This window comes from Stegodyphus dumicola, chromosome 6 (genome assembly GCF_044657685.1).
Source record: "Stegodyphus dumicola isolate Sdum_Otavi_A_Nest chromosome 6, ASM4465768v1".
Lineage (NCBI taxonomy): Eukaryota > Metazoa > Arthropoda > Arachnida > Araneae > Eresidae > Stegodyphus > Stegodyphus dumicola.
In genome coordinates, this window is record NC_140773.1 from 45,309,667 (window position 1) to 45,335,686 (window position 26,020).

Here is a 26,020-nt window from a genome sequence, read left to right on the forward strand (position 1 = left end):
ATTCATTTAATTTCATTGAAAACATAAACAACATCATTTGACTAAAATTTTGCACTATTTCTTTTCTCTATTTCACTTAGGAAAGCTAATACAGGTTAAAAGAGGATGTTCATTTCTTTTAAATTCTGCCAAAATGAAAACTTAACGTTACGGACCTAAACTAATTGATTCATTTCACTAAACCTTGTTGAGATGAAACCATTGGCATCCGTGATTGCTAAAATAAGTAAAATCAATATAAGTAAAAAAAAATCTGAAAGCTTTCAGATTTTATATTACGCCCAAAAGGGCATTTCTTAACCTTTTGTGTATTACCTTTCATGTTCTTCGCCCTTAGTCCATGAAATTCAATTCAAAAGCAATGTCACAAAATATTTAGAAGAGCATATCCTTGAATTTCCGATACACAGTCTCGCGTACTGGGGCTAATATTTTTTTTTTTTCGTACAGTGTTGCCGTTGCTCACTTTGAAATCGTTGAGTTTGTTAATCAAAAATTCTTTAATGTTTGATAAAATATGAAACAGATAACAAATTGGGGGTTTCCAGATGCTCATATTCGGATAGAGGACTACGTTATTCAAAATTTGATGCCTCTAGGTACCGTTGTTTTTCCACAGTTCGAGAACTTACATACATTCATGCAGATTCTTCATCATTTAATTTATTTAAATATAATGCGGGGCTCTAATATTTGGTGGCAACAATTTGAAAAGTGAACCGATGCAAATGCCAAAACGATATTAATAGCCCATCTGGGCAAATTGATCCTTTGGCCTAATTATATAATTTTATTTTATTTGAAATATCTTCTGTAAACTTTCATTACTTTAGTTTCACAGCGGCATCGGGGTGTTCTAAGTAAGTGAAATATCTCATTTATTTAAATATATCTGCATTCTTTTTCCTTACAAATATCGCTTGTTTTTTTCCCGTGAAAGACTTCAAAAGAATACTGTAAAAGATTATATTTATGTAATTTAAATTCTTGAACGTATTATTTAGATATCAATCTGATATAAAAAATTTTAGGAATTTTGTTTTTTTCTGTTTTAGGCTGTAATGCTTCAGTTAGACTGACAATATAATCTATGAGGTTTTACATGAATGAAGCTAATAGCCGTTAAAAAACCAATTCTCTATCTTCAAAGTAATTTTCAGAATTGCAATCCTATTTTTCCCTTGGCATGTCGTATCTGTACATCTTCAGTTCGGTGCTTTCTTGAAATTGAATTTCTCGAAAATGTTTTATTCATCATCAGGTAATTTCCAAATTTTCGTATCCATGATAAGAATTCTATTAAAGTTAACTTTACAGAACATTACTTTGGTAAAACAAAATGGCCACTTCATGTAATTTCTCTCGACGAGTTTGGCAAATTATTTTTCGATGAATCCTGTTCCTGATAGTAGAAAAGTATCAAAAATTTTTAACTCTCCCCATCTCTAATTAAATATTCTCCCATTAGTTAATTTCTGGTTATTTCCGAAAATCAAAGACCCTTCGCACGGAAACAAGGCCACAGAAGCCTAGTAAACGTCTGTAAAGCAAATGAATAATGATAACCTGAAGAAGAAAATTGTCGCTAATATTATTACGAAGCAGACCATTTTTAAGCAAATGCAGTGTTGCTAAAGATAAAGCACATATCACAAATATGTTCAAAAGTGTTGAATAAAAAATAACTGGCTGGTACCGAAGTTGATCTAAATGTTGGATATTTTCCATTTGATGGCAAAAACGAGAAAGAAATGCAGTATGGTCTATGCTTATAAAGAAATTTAAGGATTTTTTAGCCAAAGTAAATATGATGCTAAAAGTTTCTATTATTTTTACATCCGCAAGATTAATTTAAATTAATTTATTGGCTGAAATATTTCTCCTAAAACAGATCTTCGAAGAAAAATTATTAAACGCAAACACGAATAAGTTAACACCAATAAAAGGTGTGCAAGATGTTTTCATAAATAATTCATATTCATCTTAAGATAGTTAACAGTGTTTATAAGAATATTAATATTTATAACTTTTCCATCTTTCAGGTTTTAGGTTCTGACCAGCATTTTCAATTTGTACATCGGGCCATTCCACATGCACGCAAAAAGAGGAGCCTAGCCCACACAAGGAAACTTAAAGCTGATCCTTTGGTAAGTTAATGAATTTGATTTCACATTTACGTACAGAAGTAAATATTTTTATGTCTGTGAAACTTCCATTACTTTCAGTGCAAAAGTTGCGTCATTTTTGAATTCTAAATTTCAAATTAAGATTCCTAGAATTCAGCATTTCTTTTCTTAATAATTTCTTTCGGTTTTGAAGAAATCATACAGAAAATAAGAAAATAAAGTTCTTATTCCATGCTAGTAAACTTTGATTTTCAAACGGATTGAATAAGACTTTAAATTAAAATGCCAAACCAACGTACCTGCGTCTTCTCCAACAGTTAATTCTTATTTTCATTTCCCATTGATCTGTTTCAAATCATCTTTTTTATGTGGTAATAAATATATTAATTCCTCAATCGTAAGGAAAGAACTAAAAAGTTTTTAAATCCTGACTAATTTGTCTCAGATTGTTTCTGATTACTCTCATTTTCTGAGCCATTACTTGTAAGCATAAACGTTCATCAGCTGAGAGTGTTCAAAGCCGCATATTTTTTCCTCTTCTTTTTTCTTCGCCATTTTTTTTTCTTTTTGCCTTTTGGAATTGTGCTAACCATGATGCTGATGTCACTCCTAACGCTGGGAATAATAACTAAAGTACACGATAACGAAAGTAGACAACTCATGCCTTGAAGTTCAGTCATCTCATAATATCTTGAAACTAACATAAAACAGTTCGCAGAATGCAAATAATAAAATTAGACCATAAAATGTTTTATAACATTGGAATCTTAAAATTACTAGTTTTAAATATATAAAAATAACATCTACACAAACATTCAAGGAAAGGTCTTGATCATTAGAAGAAATGAGTCAAATTGATGTTGTAAATAATGCAGATTGAATCTCGTTCATGACCATGGATTTAAAGTGCCCAGACAACGAGAAATGTAAATCATTGGACGTAATATAAAGTCTCTCCAACTGATAAATGTCGTGTGAATTATTTCACTTCGAACTCCTTTCAGAGCAAATTTCTTTTTAATTTTTCAGGCTACAACCGACAACTACGAAATACGCAGATTATCATTGGTGAATAATTGTAATAAAACTGGAGTGGCTAGGTAACCAATAAACTATCGTGACACGAAACAGATCTAAATATCGACAGCGAAATCTAAAATACACATTTGCTTTGGATATACGATTTTTGCCCTCTACACCTCAGCTAATTGAACCTCAAAGCCATTTACTATTCTCGAGACTAGTGAAGCAGTAATGGTGATAAATTTCCCAAACTTATTAATAGATTATCCCATAGCGGCAGCAAAGCGACAGCGAAGACCAGGATTCCCACCTTTTTATTCTTATTCATGGCGTACTTCCTGATGAAAACATGCTACAGAATTTTATTTTGTAGAAGCTCTTTATAAAAATCTGACATCAAAATTTCAACTGCAGTATAAAGTTTGATAGATTAAAATCTATTTTTATATGAAAGGTTTTCCAAATAACAGCAAAACAAAAATATATATATATAAAGTTTTTAAAATTCTTCTCGGAGGATTAAATATTGCAAAAGAGGAAGACCAGGTCCTTCCGTTCCTAAAAGCCTTTCCACGTTCTTCCGAAATTAAATATTTAAACCTTTTAAATATTAAATACATGAGAGAACTTTCTTTTTCTTTTCATCGCATTGAAATCTCAAAAAGTTGCATATTTTGAAAAATAGATGAACCATATTTTTATATAAGATTTTAATTTTTTAGAGCTGCCTTTAAAAACTGCGTTTAAAATGGGAAAACTATTTCAATATTTTATTTATGTAATTGCAATTGTCCCGACACTTATCGGGACTCGTTGATCATTACTAAATTTAGGATACGTAAATGGCGACTTCAAAAACCTTTTTATTCGCCTAGAAACGTTTAATAGTTTTCTCCCCTGAAAACTTTTATTATCTTTGTTTCTTTGTGGTATTTATTTTCCAAATATAGGTAATGCATATATTTTATTTAAGTAAATATTAAATTTATAAGCTAAAGTAAATGAAATAATTGTTATTTTCAGATTAGGAAGTACAGTACTTATTTACTGCGGAAAATATTTTGCTATTTTTATCTTTGAAATGTTTCGAGCTTACTGCTTTGCAGTTTAATAAAATTATTTCTCTGCATTCCTAGCAGTAAGATAGAATTTTTCAGTACAATTATTAATATAATAAGTGTGCAGAAAAATTCCAGAAATGATATGAAATATATATTTATGCAACACTTAATAATTTCTTACAAATTATTTCATGTTATTATTGTTTTTACAAATTATTTCATGGTGTCACCTTCAAACTAATGTAACTGCTAAACTACGAACTTTTTCGAGTGCTTCTTGAGAAAGATTTATGAAAGTCATCTTTTCTAATGGCTATTAAGATCCTCGTCGCCCGCTCGTAAATTACATCAACATATTTTCAAAACGACGACATGTTAAGACATTTCTGACTCGAGGAAAAAGGAGAAAATTGGAATAATATGGAGGATGTTCGTTCCATGCCATTAATCTGTTGACGAGGTAAATATTCTTTAACTTTAGGGGTTCAATAGCCTTGAACTCTACCACGAATTCTTTTTAAATGTGGACTCTCACCACTCTAATCTCACCCTTCTGTTATGCTGAGTTAAGGTTTTCATTACTTCTAAGTAGAAGGATTTGGTATTATTTTGTCCCTCAGATTTAAAGATCCCATAAAGCAGCGTTGGTCGCAAATGGAAAGGCCTCCAAATAATTAATTAATTTTTAAGTGCTAATAATCATATCCATGTGCCTAAAATGAGGAGCCCTTTAAGTTCAGTACAGTAAATCATATTCGTCATAAATCTCCTTCCACAGCATAAATAATGCCTTTTAAATCAGAGAAAATTATTAGCATGGCTTTAATTTTGGAAGGATGTGTTCATGCTTTCTTCTTTGCAGGGGACCCATTCGGTATTCTGGCTCTTTGTTTCAAAATCATACTGTAAGCGCCAACTCTCATTCCTTACTCTTTTAGAGCGCAAGAAAGATATTTTCTAATAGACCCTATAAGATATTACGCTTGAAAAGGTTTTGTTACATTTAAAGCCTCAGTTATTTTGTAAAAATATTTAGCATTTCAAATAAATTCTTGAAGTTATTAGCTGATGGCTTTTTATTAATGGCAAATATCTAGTATTATTTTTTGAAGACGAAGGTCTCCAAATTCGGCTACCTATTTTTGGTTGCATAATGTTTGAGTTTTTGGACCTGCATAATGTTTGAGTACAGTATATGTATGTTATGACAACATTATGTGTATGGGAATTTGATAAAATAAAATTGCCCAGGAATTCTTGTGGTGTCATTAATTACTTCTTTTAAAGGACATTTTCCAACGTAAAAGATATTATGGACCTTATTATAGTTAGAAATATTTCTCTTAGAAACTATAACTTGTTATTCGCTGAATCTTTATTCATCTGTAAGTAAGCAAGAACACTTGATAACTCGCATAACCATTCCCTGTGGGATTGATTAAACTAAATGGCATATCCTCGGTATCAGTGAAGTTCTTCAAAAAAAAAAAAAAAAAAAAAAGAACACGAATGGTTGTTTCAACAAATAACCCTTCTGTTTCCATTTAGAAGCCAAACTGCTTTTCGAGGTATTCTATCAGCGATCTTAAAATATAAAAATGTACTGACAAAAATGATGCATTACTATTTTAGTATTTACCCTATGCTATCTACAGCTTTCGTATATATCAGTCTCCGAATAAATTCCACTGTCTACTGATTCTGAGAAAACTCTAACAATAAATTTTTAAAAGACTGATAGGTTTAATCAGCTTTCTAATAATCTTAACCATACGACAGATGAAGTGGCTGAATATTCAGTAAACAATCGAACTGTTCCATTCATTCTGCAATACTGATAAAGGGCCAAATTCTGAAATTTAGAGCCTTATACTAATGACTAGTACGAAAACTATCGGAATTGCGAATTTGAATATTCATTGCGCCATTTTAAAGTAATAACCGATAATTTAGTGTCTGCTGTTATACACTCTTGGACAACTGCTAAGGACGGATCTCGAATCGCTATGTAACATAACATTAAGAGGGGTTGGAGGTTAAAAAGGATAAAATATTATAGCGCCACGGTTCAGGCATTAGAATAAAGGACATTCCTTGTTTAGTAAAGCACAGAAGGTTGTAAAACATACGAAAGAATAAAAGTGTTATTTTGATGCTGGGTACGAGGATACACAAAAATGCATACCTTTGAAAAAATACTCAAAAATGCAAGCACCTTTAAGAAAGATGCTAGTACGGGATATGTCTACCGTGGAGTGTGATGCAACTTTTCATTCGTCGTGTCATGCTTTACACAATATTATGCACATGCTGTTGAGGCAATTGATCACACGCCTCTGCTAATGCACGGATAAGGATGTTCGTATTTGTAGGAGGATATTTTCGATCCGCAAATTGCCTTCCTTATTTCCTAGAGCATCCCAAATACTTTTAATGGTGTTTAGATCTAGAGAACGTGCTTGTCCGTACGAGGCGTTGATTCTCGCTGTTTTTGGACGATAAGTAGTATCACTCTCACGCCATATCAGTTAGCGTATATAATCAGGTGCCAGATTAAAATTACTCACATCTGAATATGTAAGCTCAGTTCTGTTCAGTCCAGTTGCGCTGCTCTCGACATTATATCAAGTGGGCGATATGGTACGATCTGGAGAACGGGACATACACAATGGCTCTGCAGACTTAAAGTTCCCTTCTTCCAAACGCCTGCCTATAGTTTTTCGGAAGATCCGCTGTACGGTAGCAACAAGAAATTCATTCGTCACCTGCAGAGCTGTGGTGACTAGTTTCCTTTTGCAAATAAGCAATGTACTTGTATCCTCCTTATACTTGTAGCATGACCTCTCCCGTGATATTGGTAAACTTTTGTTTTAAATGCATTCCACAACCGTGGATCATCATAGCTGTGGGAGATGTTAACTTCCTGGCAGCGTCTTTTATTTTTCGCCCTTCTTCTGTCTTTTTAATGATACGGAAAATAGTAAAATCATAGTGATGTAGAGAAGAAATATGAAAACTTTCGAGATCGTCAATTAAATCTTCCCCATGAAACGTTTACTTAGTACAATAACTGGCCACATACGTCAAATCCCTTAAATCTTTTATCAACGCTTTCACGTGATGAACAAGCGAGGAAATGTAAATTTGCATATCCACTCTTCTTCTTACTGTATCCTGCACTCATTCTAATTTTCCATATTTTGCTTCCTTTCATTTTGTGTTTGCTATAGGTGATGTTGTTATCCATCCTTATAAATTATCCAGCAAAGTGCAAAACCTTATGTCCAAAGTTTCTAAAATCTATAGTAAACATTTTCCTTATACGTAGTATCCTATACTTTCGTTGAGTATTATTTAATTAACTGAAAATCTCCAGTTTGAAACAATGGTTTCTAAGGTAACGGCATCGGCTGCTTTATAGAATCAAATATTTTCTCTTGCTCTACATTCGCCATATAAGTTGAATTTGTTTCTACATAGTTGCATTTAACATTCACTGAAAAATGTTGCAAATCGGTCTTTTCTAATTCCTCATTTTGGCAAGCACACCGGCAATCCACATGTATTATGGTCTTCCTGCCTGATCATCACTTCCATTAAAATTTTGGTGCCCCTTTCAGGTGTTTGCATAAATAAACGTTCATTCGTTTACTTCGCTAACATCTAGAACGCATTATTTTGCAAATTTTTCGAATATACCAAATTTATCTTTTCAGTGTTTGATCAAAATGAAGCAAGCTTCTCTCATAGAGTTATTTTCAATCATTTGCTTTGTTTTCCCACATGTATAACTATCTATTACATCATCTCATGGAAATTAGTTCTTCAGCAGAATTGTGTATAAAGCGCAAGTGGCAAAAAAACCTAGACCCGTGAAACTAATTATCGGCATGAAGACACTTTTTTTTTCGTGCAGCTTTTTAGACTGCATTCTCATCTTTGCTCAGTATACAAAATTACATGCTTTTAAGGAAGAAGAGAAAAACTACCGACTGAATTTCATTGATTTAAACATTGTTGTGACTTATCTTATTTGTCTGGCAGTAATATCAGAACATGTGCAGGAATTTTGTCCCAGCGAAGAACGCAGAACTCTGTCTATAGTTCGCATAGGCCTTTGGAAGAAAGAAGCAACTTCGTTATGTTTTCTGATCGAGTTTTGAAAGAGATTCCCTCATCGAGTTGAATTCAAGGGACCTATCCTTCTTAATCTTCCATTAAACCTCTAGAGAGAACTTTTGGCCTGCCATGTATTTTAAGTACTTCATGCCGCAAAATCGTAGCACACTCTCAAATACCGAAGTCTGAAATAATAAACGATATTATAAGCTAACACTATTTAGTTTCCGTTTACTGTCTAAAATGGTCAACATTTTAAAGATAAAAAGTAAACAAAGAGCGATATGACGCGATCAAAAGTGAGCGGGGAAATCAAGTATATTGCACGTTAAAAATATCTTTAAAAAGTTTTGCTTCTTTTTTGATTTATTATAAATTAAAAATGATAAATATTTTAAAGAAAAAAGTAAAAGGCGTTGACGGTATCATGTGGTATCTTTGTAATCAAAACAGTCTAAAAAATGTGCAAATTGCACATAAAAGATTTACTAATTCTGGAGACTAATCTTCAGTTCAGTTGAATGGCCGAGGTAGTTGGTTTTACTAGAAATTAACTATTTATTGAAAGGTAAAATAAATGAATTTGCATAATTTTTAGTCCAAAGGGATTTCAGTCCCGAAGGACTATTGCTTTCGTTTTGGCATTTTGCGTCGTACTCATAAACGTCGGTTCACTTTTCAAACTGTTGCCACAAAATGTTAGAGTCCTGCATTATATTTGAAGAAATTAAATAATGAAAAATCTGCATAAATGATTGTCTATTTCTCGCATTGTGATAAAACAATGGTACATAGAGCCATCGAATTTTGAATGACGAAATCCTACTGCGAATATGGGCATCTGAAATCCCAAATTTGGAATTTGTTTTATTATAGATTTTATATTTTGTAAAACTTTAACGAATTTTTGATTTACAAACTCAATGCTTTAAAAGCGAGAAATGGCAACGTTATATAGAAAAAAAATACTTTTATCTCCAGCTCGCGAGACTGTGTATATCGGAAATTCTAAAGATATGCTTAATTTAACATTATTTTGCGATATTGCTCTTGAACTGAATTTTATGGTTTAAGTGCAAAGAACATGATATTTAATAAATAAAGGTAACACTCAAAACGTTAAAAAAACGCCCCTTTGGACGTAATTTAAAATCTGAAAAATTTCAGATTTTTTTTTTGTATGATTATTTTCTTTATTACATTTGATATTTTTTATTAAATTTATTATATTTGGCGTTATTCCTTTATAAGCACCTCTTATGAATGCTTTTGTTTTCAAATAAAACAGCATTGAAAGAATTAACAACATTGATAAATAAACGCTAGTAACAATTGGATCTGAAATGAGGACTTCCTGTTCGCAGCACCATGCAGTAACATCCAGACTAAGGCGATTTCTCGAAAGGAAAGAAATTTAAACAATAATAGTATCATCTTCATTTTTAACTTTGAGACTGTCGTTTATGTTTAAGAAGTGTACACTGCGAAAAAAAAAAAAAGAGAAAGTTCTATATCTTTCGTTCTACTGGGCCCCCATTGACGAAATTCAAACTGCGTTTTCCATGTCCCGAAAGCGTAACTAAGAATATATATTACATTTATATATAGCATTCTTCTAGCATAGGTATTTTGATACAAAATGGGACTTTTTCTGAAATAACATACCAATGCTTTTCCATATTTCAATTCTACGATTCAAATTATTCCTAAATATTAAATTTTGCAAAATGTGGTCTGAAATTTGTGGAGAAATTCAAAAATTTAAATTTGCGCATTTTTTTCACTTTGCGCCAAGAATAATTCACTTGGCGAACTTCTTAATATATAGCAGCGTATTTTCCTTTAGCTTCCATTGCGCAATAGCGGAAAAAAAAGCCACAGCGTTTCTATCTTTTTACATTGTGCATGAGCGGGAAAAAGACACAGCGTTTCTACTTTCAAATAATTTTAAAAAAGTGCCTAAACCACATTTGATGGTATTATCGCTTTCAACAAATACGCCAAATTTCAAAATGCACCGATATATAAATTTATGTATATCTTAGGAAATTTTGAATAAAAAACTGTAATTTTTTGTAGTTATGCTTATGCTTTCCTGCCTGAAATAACGTCGTATCTGTTTATCCGTGTTATAAAAATTATCGTACACATTGTATACATTTACTTTCAGATGATGGTAAAAACGTTTATAGATTAGAATTCAAAGTATTTTTCGAAACATTTATAAAAGTTATTTTAAAATACAAATTTTAAAACTAAATCATAAAAAATGAACGAATGGTATTTGAAATGAACCTAAATTTCGAAATGTGAAAGAAAGAATCAATCAGTTTAATAAAAATGAGATATTAATAAATATAATACCAAATTCAATTAGTATTGAGGAACTAAAATTTTTTAAAAACTACTTGTGCGAGTTTTACAAAATTTGGCAGTTTGGCGTAATTTGAGTCGTAGAATCGAAATATGCAAAACAATTGTTCTTCACACATTTGCTTTAAAGTCTCCTATAATTATGCAAAACTTTGACTGAAATCTATGAGACAAAGACCGACTGAACCTCTTGTATTTTTTTGAACAACATTGAAGAAAACAGTCAAAGTAAATTACATCTAAAACATACACCATAAAAATTTTAATTTAATCACAAACACAAAAGTTACATATATATCCATTTAAGTCTTGAAATATTTCCTTCATACCCACAAATAGTTATAATCCACTGCTAACTCATAAAAAATTGACTTATCCTTTTTTAAACATCAATTAATGATCTTTAACCTCAATTATAAAAGTGCATTCTTATTAAGAAATAAAGATTAGTCATTATCTTCATTCAGGAAGGTAACAGAATAATTGAATGAAAAACTGAAGACTAATACTTTAGAATGTAAACTTAAATTTTTTTTTTAAAACTCAAAATAAAAGTAACCATGCTTTCGTATTTCGTAACTGTTTATCACCGGATATTGAAACATAATTAGCGTTTTAGTGATTAAATCCTAGCCTTTTCGGAAACTTTTTCTATATTACAAATGTTTAAGATTCACTAATACTTCAGTTTTTTATATTCACTCTACTATTTTAATACTTCATTTAATACAGCATAACACGTTTCACACAATATATTTGCAATAGCTTTCCATTTAAATCTTTCTCTTAGAGTATATTTTTAGAAACCTATCCTCAGAAAAATCAGTTACAATACTACATTGTTAAGATGAAGCATTTTAATTTTAGTTCCATCTTTGTTCTTTTTTTTATGTTTTGTTAAAAGAACATGATACGGAGGCATAAAAAACCATGTTACACAGCACTCATGTTGCAAAACATTTTCATAAACGCATATATCTCCATGCCCAAAAATAAACATTTGTAACTTTTCTTTTATGAACACAAACGCCGCCTAATTCCAAAGGTAATGCAAGAACGCACTTCAAAATTACTCCTAAGAGATTGGGCTCACAGAGATCTAACCGGCGTGATACTAAACTGATAAGGCCAAAGGGCGTACTCGAGTGACCGCCAAATAACAGCGAAACGTACGCTAGGCTAGCGAAAGACGGTCTGAATAAACTGAAATAATCACACGTTTAAATAGCACTTCACTTAACTTTAAAATTTACATCCTGGCGAGAGAATGTGAGGGGAAGTTTGAGAAGTTGAGAACAGGTAAACTTAAAATAAATTTGTTATGCAAATTAAGAAAAACCCTACAGGTGGACGGGCTCGAGTTAGATGAGTACTAGGTTTAGATTGAGGAACATCTTTTAAAATGGATACATGTTAGGTGGGTATTACCCGTTTTAAGCGTCCTTTTTTTTAAGTAGTCACTGAAGTTACACGACCCGAAGTCTGAAATTTATTTCGCTCTTGATATGATTTCAAGGCTGAAACAACGATATTTCCCGAGAGTTTTGTCTGGTTTGTTGGGATCAGAATATCCAAAAGTCGTTGGAGATCCTGTAGGGACCATCTCGCTTAGGCATGAATTTACTAGTTTTCTTTAGATAGCCTTTGCTGACATGGTGGGGATTAACCCAGGCTATCTCCAGGAGTAAATTTTAGATGTCGTTTCGTTATCAGCATACCACTTATATGTATGTTGGTGCAACTGGATCCTTCCTAGTACCTGTTTCATAAAACATTTCAAAAATGGAGTAATTTCTGGAATGAAATTATCATTCTCAATTACATCTTTTATTTCACATTTTACATCATCTAAAGTTCGTAATTCTCGTACTAAGTGAAGAAAAGTAGCAGCTTGCCCAGTTCAGTCGTATCTGGCTGTGTTTAAAGCAAATCTTATTAATGGCAGTTTATACTTTCCTACTTGATAGCCATTACCCACAAGTACAGCTAAAAGAGATTTTAGTTCTCTGTTTTTTCTTTCAACTGAGTTAGATTGCGGGTGCGGGTAATAGACAGGAGTAAGACAGATCAGTGTTCAAGATGTAGGATAGTTATCGCATGACAGCACTCGTGAATTGAGTATCATTATCGCTTATTATTTTCCTGGTAATCCGAATCGAAGAGCGACTTCCCCCAAAAGATTCGTGGCATATTCTCTGGTCGTTGCTTCCTTTAAAGCAAATAGTTCTGTCTACTTCGGCGCACAGTCTTTCACAATAAAAATTCACTTTTCACTAGATGGTGTTTAAGGAAAGGGACCGAAAATTCAATTGAAAGGGTCTTAAAGCTTTGAGCATAGACAGGAGTTTGAAGTAATCCAAATGCTTTTTGATTAAAGGCTTTATAGCGACAGCATTCGAGACTACCTTTTACATAGTCCGCTATATCTTTCCTCATTCCAGCCCAGTAGGATCTTCTTCCTATTCGATAAAATGTACCTTCAGATCCACAATGACCTGCCGTAGGCGAATCATGATATTCTTTCAAGACTTCTGCTTTTCTTTTGTTGAGGTATAACTAGCTGTGCTTCTTCTTCTTCCGAATCAGAAGACTAACGGTGCAACACTGCTGTATTCATAATGTATCCTCTTCCAGTCCAAGTTGCACAGTCTACTTCTCTCTCGGGACTCTCAAACGCTTCAATTATTTTTCGAAGATCATCATTTTCCTACTGTGATTGACGTAATTCTGCAGGACTAGTAGTAGAGAATTCGAAAGAGACAGCGCACAGTTGACAAGAATCTGTACTTAAGTGTTCACAAATAGTACGAGATATAAATCAAAATGTTTATCCTACTGCTAGGACTACTTTTTCCATGGTGGAGTACTTTCTTTGAAGAGGAACTGGAGGTGGGTTGACCGTAAGTTCTTCTCTTCGCTACTACATAGTGTTCGACAAAATAGTTTGATCATAGTCAAATAGTTCTGTTACTCATTTACATACTTCTGGAAACAAAGCAGGTAGAATGCTTCGGGAAGCTTCATAATATCATGCATTCTTATCTCATATTACTTCATTTTGTATTAGTAATTTTATAATTCTTTAAAAATGATAGCCTAATTTCCAAACTCAAACTTTTATCGAAAAATGTGTTGATTTAATATATATCAATAAAAGAATTACGAAAATTTATCTGATATTTTCTCTTGAACTGTAATTTTCCTTAATAAATAAATATTTGAAAAAATATAGTTTAGTATAAAGGAAAATTAAATGATAATTACATTCTCTGCAAAATCAAGATTCCTTTGTAAGAAAAAGAAAATTAAAATGCATTTATTTTTGGAATTATGAACAAAATGGAATTAAAGGAATTCTAATCACTTCTAATCGTCATATAACATGGAAACGGTACATCTATTTATCCACTACCAAAACAATAAGCGGGTATCCACATTCTTGCACTAAATTCTTATTTGAATGACAGTGTAACCATTAGAGTGTTGTTCCAATGTGAATACGAAATTTTTTATTCTGCTGAAAGGCAACTCAAGAAACGGCAAACGTGCACTCGATTTAAATCAGCAATAAGTAGCAACAGTTGTCAAGGCTACTGTTTCTTCTAATTGCCTTGGGAAACATCCAGAAATCCTGCGTGGGAACAGGGAGCTTACACAAGCTGTATTAGTGTGTGCGTGGAATTGACAACACAAGTTAAGAAGCGTTAACTTTATCCTTTATTTCTCACAGCGTACAGGCGCTCCAGCACTTCGAGATGCAGAGACTACCACTTTTGGTCTGAAACGTAGAAAATAAGAAATATTCACTTAATAACTAACTAAACTAAATAAGAACTAAATTTAAATTCTTTGCTATTAACTATTACTATTAACGCAAAGATTGGCCTTTTGATATTACGCATGTAGTGAGCTAAATGCAAATACTATAACACGTCTGGTACATCAGCAGGAACTAAGCTCTGGCCTTAAAGGCAGACACGAACTAACTGAAAAGTACGCGCGTCACAGTGAATGAACATTGTTTTGGTGTGGTCTTGTAGATTAGAATACTGAAAGTTAGATTCTCTCGATTAGATTATTTTTTTTTGTGCTATTTCCTACAAATCCTTCTTTTAGAACTATTGAAATATACTTACTTCTAAAACATTTAATGGAAAGTTAGATGCGGCCAAAAATTATTCCGGTAAGATATTATGACTGGATTTGAAAATGGCCGTGCCATCAAATACACTAAAAGAAACAGAGTATAGAAGTTTAATTGGTTAAAAAAAGTAATTACCTTCCAAATGGAACTAATAACTCAATCTACTGCTTTTTAAAATTTTTCTTTAAACTTTTTTCAAAGTCTTCTGTTCGAGATAGTAGATGAAGGAATTCTCGATTATTTTTGCGGAGATATATCGAGTGCGTTTACAATGCTATAAGACAATCTTCACGAGAATAAACGGAATTTACAATGGTAACCAGAAACAAAGATAAGTAAGACTTGCCGATTTCCAATTAGGAAAAACTCAGCCTTAAGCGGATCTTGGTTTTGCAGAAAATTTTGTGATGTTCGATGGAGATTAGTATGCTTTCTGTTCTTGAACTACCAGAAATAGTTTGCATCTATATGACAGAAACAAGGAATTTAAATTGACGAAATAAAAAGTAAATAAACAAATAAAGGAAAGATTCTAGTGCCTTTCTTTCAGTGAACTATAAAAATCAATCAATAATAATGCTATAAAATATGTTTTCTAGAATTCTGAGGAAGACAACCTGGATTTTCTTTTTATTTCTTTAAGTTATTTATATCCAGCGAAACAGCACAAAATTCTTCGCTTCTGAGGTAAGAAAACACTTGTCTGTCTGCTTCAAAATCCATTGAAGTTTTCCGTATAACAGAAGTCAATTTAAGGCTTAGTTCTTTTTTTTCCAGTTTCAGATTATCTTTCTTTTATTTCACTTATTAAATTTCAAAAGAAATTTATTGTTTCACTTAATATGCAGGATGCTGTTTTAGCAAAATAAAATCCATTGACACAATTGTAATCGTGCCTCGAAAACAGGAAGATAATAATGCAAAGAATCAAACAGCAGCATTAGGCAATCGCCGCCACTGTGATGTGCTTAAGACTTTATTATGCTCCCATAACAACCCCTAATAGCACTTTGAGTGTCACTAACAATAGCTTTTGGAAAGCGGTTGCCACTGCGATGAACATAACATTTCATTATGACAACTATTTTAGCTTTCGCACTTTTTCCTGGCGTAGGGAATTCTCAGAATGTAATTTGAGAAACCATAAGATTTTTAATTTATATTTCAAACTTTGTCGATCTGCTATTGATTAACAGACTGATTGAATTAAAAGCAATAAATGAAATTTTAATGACCTGAGTTTATCTGAAAATTTCTAACAGCGTATCATATTTATGTAAGTTAAAATATACTTATAGTATATCTAACTGATTTTTATGAACATTTGTAGCTTTGTTTCAATTAGTAGAAGATTTTTTTTAATATCATACGTTACGTAACTAGTTCCGAATCATTTATTTTTTTTAATTCTGTGAATATTTTATTTTAATATTTTTTTAATCTCCAAAGATTGATTTTGATTCATTTTGAGATATGTAATGTGAAATATTCATATTTAATTTTCTTGTTACCTCTAAACTTGTTTTCTCTAAAACATCGTAAAGCGATAATATTTTATATATTCACAGGGCAACTTAGACAAATTAATTCAAAGAAAAGAGTCAACAGCTGTATATATTAATTCTCTTCATTGTATGCATACCTTCTAAGTTTAAAATATGCAGACTATTTTTCCTTTAAAGATAGACGTCAGCTTGGTAAATGATACAATTTCGAGGGTATTTTAGAACTTTGGGAAATATAACAGTGAACTTAAAAAGCATTATGATAAAAAGAAATCTCTACAAATACTCGACAGAAGAAAGGCATGTGAAAGATTGAACCAACAGTAAGAGAGTTTTGATAAATTCAGTCCTAAAACTCTGTAGACGTACTATGTACCCCTCTTAAATCTTTTTCCTGATTCTTACCCTCCTGTTATATAAGAGTTGGAAGGCAGAAATTAATTTGAAACCATACTAATAGCATCAGATTAATTTTTTATTAAGTAAATTCTTAAAATAGTTATTCATGTTAAAAATAATTGGTTTCAAGTTCTAGAGTTTGATTTGTTTAGAAAACATAAACTAATTCCAAACTCCTAACAGACGTAAAGCGAATTATCGTTGTGTCTCAAATTATATGCGAATCTTGGAAAAGTTTCAAATAAACGTTTTTATTTAAACACAGACTTTGAACATAAATGCATTTTCTCATGCAAACAGAATCAACCACCTCTTGTGGCGATTTTATCAGGACTTGTATGTCTCTTGACCTGCTTTGGGAACATGACGTGTCCTGAATGAGAGCAGATAGCTTACTAAAGCTATGTTCAAATATGTGTGGAATGGACGACACAAAGCAGGAAAGGTTAACTTTACCCTTTATTTTCCACAATATTACAGGTGCTCCCGCAACTTCGGGATACAGAGATTAACCACTTGTGGTCTGAATGTAAAAATATAAAACTACTAATTAAAATTTTAAATAAGAGCTGACTTTGAATATTTCACACAAATGCTTAACACTAAGACTGGCCTTTTAAGTTATTACCTATGTACTACTACGCAAACTGCTGAAAACTACAATACGTTTTAAATATCGAGAGGACTAAACCTCAGGCCTTAAAGGCGGACAGCAGCTGATTGAAAACTCGCTTGGAATGCAGTGGCAAGGCGGCTCACTTTCTCTTGTTCTTAGCAAAAAGCCACAACTCAAATACTTGGGCGTCAGCAAGTGCAATTTGCATAAACAAGTTAACGCGTTTAATACTGGCCGGAAGTGAAAAATAAGAGAGGATAGTATAGTTTTAAAACAAAATAAACGTCAGTAAAACTTAAGATCCTTACAATGTAACTAAAGTGAAATTTTAATTCCAATTTAATACACTGGCTAGTAACCAAAGACTGCGCAATTAAATTTAAATCTAACCTGAGTCACAATTCAAATGTCGGCAGCAATTACGCAAGGCCGAACACTTACAAACTTATCAGAGCTGGCAGATACTGAGGAATGTGATCACAAGATGAAGAAACAAGCTGTCTTACAATCCGAAAACCTCAGCTTAAATACTCTGTAATTCAGTTTATATTCTGGTGAAGAAATGGAAAGGAGAAATTATAGTAAATGCTGAACTAATTAATTTTATTAATAATTCTTGCAAAGAAGATAGTTTGTGAGAAGAGGATATTTGAAATATGCATGTTATAGCTAATAAAATTTAACAGAAAATAAGAACCAAAAGAAGAAATGAGATTTCTATTCAAACTGATTGTAGCTTATTTTGAAGGAAATGGTTTATTTGAAGAAAATATTCCAGAGTATCTCAGTATTTCGTTTCAGGAATTTCTGAAAATATCCGACAAAAGCGGTTTTGTTCGAAGGAATAGTTTTGTCATTCTTAATAGAAATGTTTAATATTTTACTCTTCATCATTCCAACCGATTTCATTATGCAACACTTTTATATTTATTCGTTCTTGTATAATAAATCATTCCTAGTAATAAAATTCCACATTTTGCTTCGAGAGGTGTTAAATTTTAAAAGCATAAAAGCATTGTGGTAAACGCGGAATTCAATGTACCTATTGTTGTTAATTTTAGGTACAAAGGTAACTTATTTTATGTACAATGCATCTTCAATAATGTTGCGAATGTATTTCGTATTCGTATTTTCTCCTGAAGCGTAGTTGCTCCCGATAAACTACTTACTCGTCGTTTATGAATGTTATAAGTAATTTTAGAAAGCTTGTTTTGATAGCATTTGAACACATACATATCTCATTGAAAGTTATAATATCTCTTAATCCTTTTCCTCTCGCTTATATTTCATGTCAAGTCAAAAATTAGATTGCCAAAACCTCGGAAATATGTGAAATGCTCCAGTGTTGTTGCGCTATACTTGATTATTTACCCTTAATTATACCGCTACATGAATGCAACTATGAATTCTGGTTCATAACATGCAAGGAAAAATAAATAAAAATTTTAGGTATTCCTATTGAAAGAAAAGCATAGACCAGGTTAAAGTTTCGAAATAGGCTTAAAATAGTCTTAGATTAGTGCAGACATTGATGGTGTTCAAACAAAGGTATCTCTTCTTGAAGAACGAACGTTTTGCTCCTGAAGGAAACAGACCGATATCCAACGAAGAAGATAGATAGATAATATGGTTAAATATAGGTCTTGAAAAACAGAACCTATATTTAACTAAATTTTAACTAAATTTAAAAAAAAAATAACTTTGAAATTGATCAAGGTTGCTTTTTTGCATATTTTAAAATCTTTTAGCTACTGTTTTATAGAAAATCACACTATCACACTACTCGTTGCTCCATATTACGGCAAATCCAATTCTGAATGCGTAGTTCCAAGTATTTTCACTATTTCATGAGGGATAGGGATAAGGATGAATGATGTTGCTATTCCAGGTTGAGCCTCCATCCAAAATAGCCAGGACGATTTTGTTCCCAAATCATCCGGGATAAGATATATCCTTTGAACATGATTTCCACCTTAGCCGCCATTTTTAATTCTTTCGTATAAACGTAGACGATAGTTCGTTTATTATTTTAACTTTCTTTCAATCTTTATACCAGAACAATCATGGAAATAGTATTAGTCTGCAGTCTTAAGGACCAGTTTCTATCAGTATTTTTCCCTGTTTTTTTTTCCTCTTGTTAGCTTGTAGCTCTATGCTACACTTCTTTCGTTAACAATTCTTTAAAAACATTGTTTAAGATGAGATTTCTAGATTAAAACATATATTTTTTTATTTCCAATGGCTAGGTAAAGACTTTCAAAGAATTAAAATCTTACACACAGAAGAACAAGCAATAGAACTAAGAACAAAACGACCGAAGTCATTGCCTTATGAGCGCTCTTGCCTCCCAGTATCTCGACTCTTCTGTAAGACCACGAAGAGGCCCACATCGAAGCAGGTGGTCCCTTCTATTTCTTCTCCAAAATTATAAAGTGGGCAAATATAATCGCTTGAAATGCCTATGCGGTGCATGTGGGTGGCAAGACAATCATGTCCTATAGACAGACAGAAAGCCGCAACTGCAATGCCTCTTGGACTATAGGGAATAAGAGAAGGATTTATCATTCTCCAACTTTTTAACGCTGTACGAGTCTGAAAATCTCTTAAGATATTAGACGTAAATAAACTTTTTAAAACCAGTTTAATCCTCTAATAAGAAATGGCTGCTTTAGGATGATGTAGTAAGCTGGCACCTCATTTTGGAAGTAAGTCCGCTTGTTCATTGCCCCCCAAGGCCACAATGGCCAAGCATCTGAAACATATCTATAAAAGTGAAAATAATCAATGGGATTGCTAATCTAACGTTTGCTGTGGAAGCGTTCTCATAAGAGCAGACGAGAAAGTAACTGATCACAAAATTTATGCATGTACAAAGGATGAAGTAAAAGTTAAGGTATACAGAAGCATAAAACAAATTGTTTTAAAAACTATCAAAATAATTAATAGCCATTCCACGGTATATAAAGAAGCCTTTGTTCATGGTTTGGATGTAGGTTTAGATTTCATTAATCACGTTACATGGTTTTATGTTATTAAATCAGTTATACTATTATTTTGACTTTACTTTTATTTCTGCTGTCGTCAACTCTTACCCGGATGCCAATTAGTTCAAGTACGTAACCGCAAAAATTCATGAGTTCCAAACAGAACTTTACATAGCAATATATGGCCAACCATTCTGTTAGATTTTACTGCTACTGAACTGGCTAATCGACTTTTTATCCACTAACCGCAGTTACTTCCTGAATTCTTGAAGCCTGAATTAAAGATGCATTTAGTTTTACTATCCAGTTATTTTATGTTAATGTGCTTTTCTTTCTTGTTTCCCATTTTCCTGCAAGAATGGGAATTTCTAGTTCGCTTGTATTCAAATGAGGTAGAAGGGAAATAGTATTTAAAGGAAGGTTTTAGAGGGTATAATCAGAGCGTGTTCTGTCTGCTGAAGGCCACGTTGTTAGTTTGATTCTTTTGAGAGTAGTATTCTGCCCCGTTGAGTTATTTTCCCAGCTAGGCTTTTCCAACCAACTTTAAATCAGAGCCAACTTGCACGTTCCCTGATTGTATAAACGTTAGGCTAACTTACATTTACTTAGTTACCTCAGTTTCCTTACTTTTGATTTAAGCCATAAATGATGGCTTCTGTAAGCACGACTATACTTTCTGTTAATTTGAGTTAATCAAAAGAGTCCTTTACACCCTTTTAAGTCTCTGTGGTACTTTACAAGGCATAGTGATAAAATGAGAATTTATAGCTTATTTAGATGAGTATAATTCTGTATTTAGTATTTTATTTTGACCTCGAACATGTTTTTTTTTCGTATTTCTCGCAAGATGCGATGGTTATTAAGTTATATGTAACAGTTAAGCTGATGAATTAATAAAGTGTTTTATTTTAAACCTTCATCTGAGTTTGAGGGTACGTATACTTAGATATTAAATAGCTTAGATAGATTAGAGTAAAAGGAAATACAATTGGGCACTTAAAATAAATTATGTGTTTATTTGGTCCTAAAAGTAATTATATATCATACATGCTTTTCCATTTTTGTGGCTAGCTGGTATACAGTCGTTTAGATTATTTAAATTTTTTTTAAAATAACGTACCTAGGAAAATGCACCTATTAAGTTTTCTTAAAGCGATCTTCTTAGATTACAACGGACTTAATAAGAGCTTTTAATATGGAAATGTTTTCAAAACCTGACATTTTAATTTTGAAAAATATAGAATTAAACAAAGCTATTTTATAGTTTCAAACCTATGGCAAAATATTATTAAATGGCTTAATTTTTTTGAAAGGCGTGATAACTACAGCTGTCTTCTTGTGGCATGTCTTAAAAGCGAGTAATATAAAATTTGTTTTAAATTTAAAATGCGTCACTGAAATAAAACTTTTGTGCAGCATTTTTTCCATATGTGATCATATCCTAACATAATAAATCACAAATGAAAGTGTTATGTTGTTGAAATTATTATACTTTTTTATTTATAAAAAAGAGTGTAAAACCATAGAATGTATTATAAGTAAGAAGGTATTTCCGATCAGGCTGAACGGAGGATAAAATAACCATATCTTTTCCAAGGCTGCAATGGGCATAAGACTGTCAACACTTCATTGGGAATGCGCTGAATCGGCAGTAAATCGTAGAGGATATCGGTACTTCACTAGAGGTGAAAAATATATAGCCGTTTCATACTTCTGTACTAAAGAAAGGGCACCAGGAAGACTGTAGGTGGTAAGTTAAGCTTGGATTGATGGATAATTATGATTATCTAATAGTCAAAGATCAGTAATGGCTGATTTGGGTAGGTAATTATGATTATCCATTATCCAAAGACCTGGATAATTTCAGCAAGCGTATATAAGTGCCACACAATAAAGCCAAGTTTTATAATGAAATCTGAATGAAGTAAAAAACGATGAGCTGAGATCAAAAAGCTATATGGTAAGGAAAATGTATGGACAATGTAAAAATATTATATGTGTATAACATTGCTATCATACATCCGTCTGTTTCGGGCGAACGACTGTTTCAAGCAATTTTTCATTTGGATTTACTATTCAAAGGAAAACTCTTTCTTTGGCTCTTTCTTCTTTTCAGCAAAAAGTTGCAGATTGTACGTTTTACAACCAATTAGCTATCATCATCGAACCAAGGAACTAGTACGGGTATTCTTTGTTTCTTTTCTGTGTGTTTCTAATGGAGTATCAGTTTCCATGGTAATTCAAAAGCGATCCGCGATGTCTGGCTGTTTTATGTCATGAGACAAACAGAAAAATTTCATTAAACTGTTGTTCTTCTTGTTCTTGATTTCAGTGAGAAACACAATTCTTATGCTATGATAAAATACTTAAAGTAAGATGACAGAAGGATTAGGTAAAACTAAAAAGAATTAATAATTTAAATATTTAAGTGACATAAAAATAACGTGTAGAATGTATTTTAGGAAATAATTCTTATTTTTTTAAATCTGCATTGAGTATGTATTTTTGATAAATCTAGTTACTTTGTAATAGGGTTCATGAGTAGCTGGGTCTGAGAGGATAAGACCACTAAACACTGGTAATTCAACCCAAATTTAAATCCCTATTAACAAACTGGCTGAGTGCTGTTTTGTGGTTTTTCCCTACATGCACATAAACATAAATCAGTTTTACTTAGGAAGTCCTCTACGAAATCATAACCTCCCTTAGCCAGATAGCTTTTTATGTGCTTCGCTATATGTAAGAACCAACCAATTGCTTTGCAATATAAATCGTTTAAGAATATGTCACTTCAAATTACTAGTAGCAATTCATAATTTTTATTTTACCAGTCCTTGTAATTTTCTGTATTTGTTAATTCCTCATTTTCATTTGAAACTGAAAAACTGATTTTACACTATTAAATTTTTAAAGAAATTGTAACAAAGCAAAAGATAAAATGGATCTGAAAATAATTTTAAAATATAATAGCATAAAATATTTAACATTTGTAGCTTTTTTCAGCAAATGTTCCTTCAAATTGATTAGTGGGAATTAAAAACCTCATATGTTTTAATTTTGCAAAGAAAATTTGTAATGAATTTTTCCGAATAATCGTTTTTCCCGACTTGAAAATTTTCTTAATTGTGTATAAGATATAGATTGATTAAGACATTGAAGAATTAGAAATAATATTTTAGCTGCCAACAGTTCCATGATTCAATTCTTTTTCGTTTTTCCTTTAAAAAAATCTTTAGTGGCGTTGATGGTAATTGAAATATTGCGTAATGTCTGCATTCTTCTATGTTAGCAGCTAATTATATTTGATAAAAATTTATTTCCTTTCAAATATTCAGAAGCTGGAGAATATGCTTCAGGATAGCACTAACTACTCCTCTGCAGTCCATAGTCTTGGAAATATATCATCCCTTACGCATTTAAACATATATGTGTCAATTTGGGCACCCCATTGCAGTTATAAATGCACCAAGCTATGATGGATTACTAGAAAGGAGATATGCTTATGCAGATTAGATTCACCACATGCCGCAGAATATCGGATTTCCTCTATCGCTTGCTGCAGGAGTCATCAAAACGTTAAACTCAGAACTTTATTATGGTAACCGATAATGGTTGCATGTTTTTCACATATGAAACGAAATTATGAATCAGTCTACATTAATTTACCTTAATTTGTTTGAAGAAACTGCTTTTTGAAAGCAGACAACTATAGAGTATGGTCTAATGCCTTATCTGTAGAGTTACTAAATTCTAGGAACTAGACTTCAAGCCCATGGACATTCTTGAGGACGGGAGAATGAGAAACATGACTCTCAGAAATCGAATAAAAAATATGTTTTTGTATTGCTGCAACATTATAATCTACTTGTGACGCCCCAAATTTAAAAAAAAATTAAACAAAATTTTATTGCTGTGACTATTTATCTCCAATCTCTCTCTTCTCCCACTGAATGCTTTCTATAGATGGCAAAGTCGATACACACAAGTTAATTTCAATGATCAGAAAGATTTCATTGTGTACATTAGAAAGCCTATACGACAGAACTCCTCTATATTTCTCATAAGATAATATTTGAAACTCCTTTTCTGCATTTACATTTCTTTTCGCATGCGCTCTTTGTTATCGTTTTTTTTTTTTTTTTTTTTTTTTTTTTAAATATTTTCTATGTAAACATCAACTGTTGTTCCTTTCTCAGTCAGTAATTTGTTTCACTTCAACATGAGGATAGCAGATTTCTATAAAGGACTTCCCAAATCCCCACAGAAATTAGATCGTTTTGGCAAGATAAAATGCTTTCCAAATCAGCAATACATATTATACATTCGTTATTATCAAATAACATAGAGAACTGGTAATGGTACAAGCATATTCGGCAAGCATTTACCCACGCACACTTAACAAATTTAACCAGACCTGAATCCTCTGAGTTTCCATAGTTTAATATTGAAACATATTGAGCGCCACATCATCCAATCAGATAGTCACGTTTCTACCACTCTTTCTGCTTATTATGAATTATCAAGATGGTTTCGGCCTAATGATTCGGTCTTCAATAGCCAATTACGATGTCTGAATTGGAAGATATCTGTTAAGTCAGAGTAGATCCATTCGGAGGTTATGTCTTTTCCATTGGCTGATTTTTGTAATTTATGCGCCAGTAACTTATTGTATAAGCAGTCATAAGTATTTGACTGATTTTGAAAAGAATATACAGCGATTTTGAGCTGTTTATCACATTAGATGAAGAAATGGTAAGGGAACAGGAGACCAATGCTGATGATCGCTCTATACGATCACGCTTAAAATACGGTACCGTTAATTTCATTTTAAAGTACAATAATTTACTAATAGGCATAGCTTTCGAATAATATATTTATAATTTCCTTTTTATATTTGAAAATGGTAAAATGCTGTTGCAATATCTAGGACAATATGTTTTGCATAGCTTATGGCATATCATTGCTTCACTGAAATTGCGTTTAAACAGTTAATGAATTTAAGAAATAACGTTGAAAAGGATATCTAATTATTTCATGAAATACAACTTTCAGTCTAAAGGCTGCTACTTTTTCAAACCTCATAAAACATTTGGTAGTAAAACGTTTATTTGTGTGCATAATATTTTTATAATGATTATAGTATTTAAATCTAATAATTCATCTGGGAGAAAGGAAACAAATAATACTTTTTAGAAACATCTGAATTTTTATAACTAAAAAATATTTTTCTTGCAAAAAAATGTAATAAAATGTATTTTGTAAAACAACTTATATTTTCAAAGAATAAAATTAAATATTTTACGTAAATATGATTAAAAATTATTTTAGTTCTTTTATATCCAATAAAATAAATCCTTTTTTCCCAAAAAACTATCAGCCTTCCAAAAACTTTTCTGAGTTTGTTTCTTTCTTTTTGGAAATTTCATTAGATAAAGAAATTAAATTCTTGATATTTGCTCCACATTTTATTTAATTCTTATATAAAATATATATGTAAATATAACGGTTATAGTTTTCAAAAGTTGATGTAGCTTTCATGAAGTAGCATATGCACGGCGAAGCTTTCACTGATTATACTTAACCGAGCAAATTTCGTTGAACTGTAACATAATTAATCAACAGAAGCATATATTTCACATAGGTGAGAGAGAAAAGTGCAGAGATAAATAT

At 32.0% G+C, this 26,020-nt stretch overlaps 1 protein-coding gene across 1 annotated transcript in view; it reads left to right on the forward strand.

Annotated features, from left to right (window-relative positions):
* Window positions 1-26,020, forward strand: part of amon (prohormone processing protease amontillado) — a 454,317-nt gene that overhangs the window by 228,780 nt on the left and 199,517 nt on the right. The window contains exon 2 of the mRNA XM_085818272.1: window positions 2,043-2,147. Coding sequence (XP_085674398.1) covers window positions 2,043-2,147 — 105 coding nt within the window. The remainder of the gene's footprint in view (window positions 1-2,042; window positions 2,148-26,020) is intronic.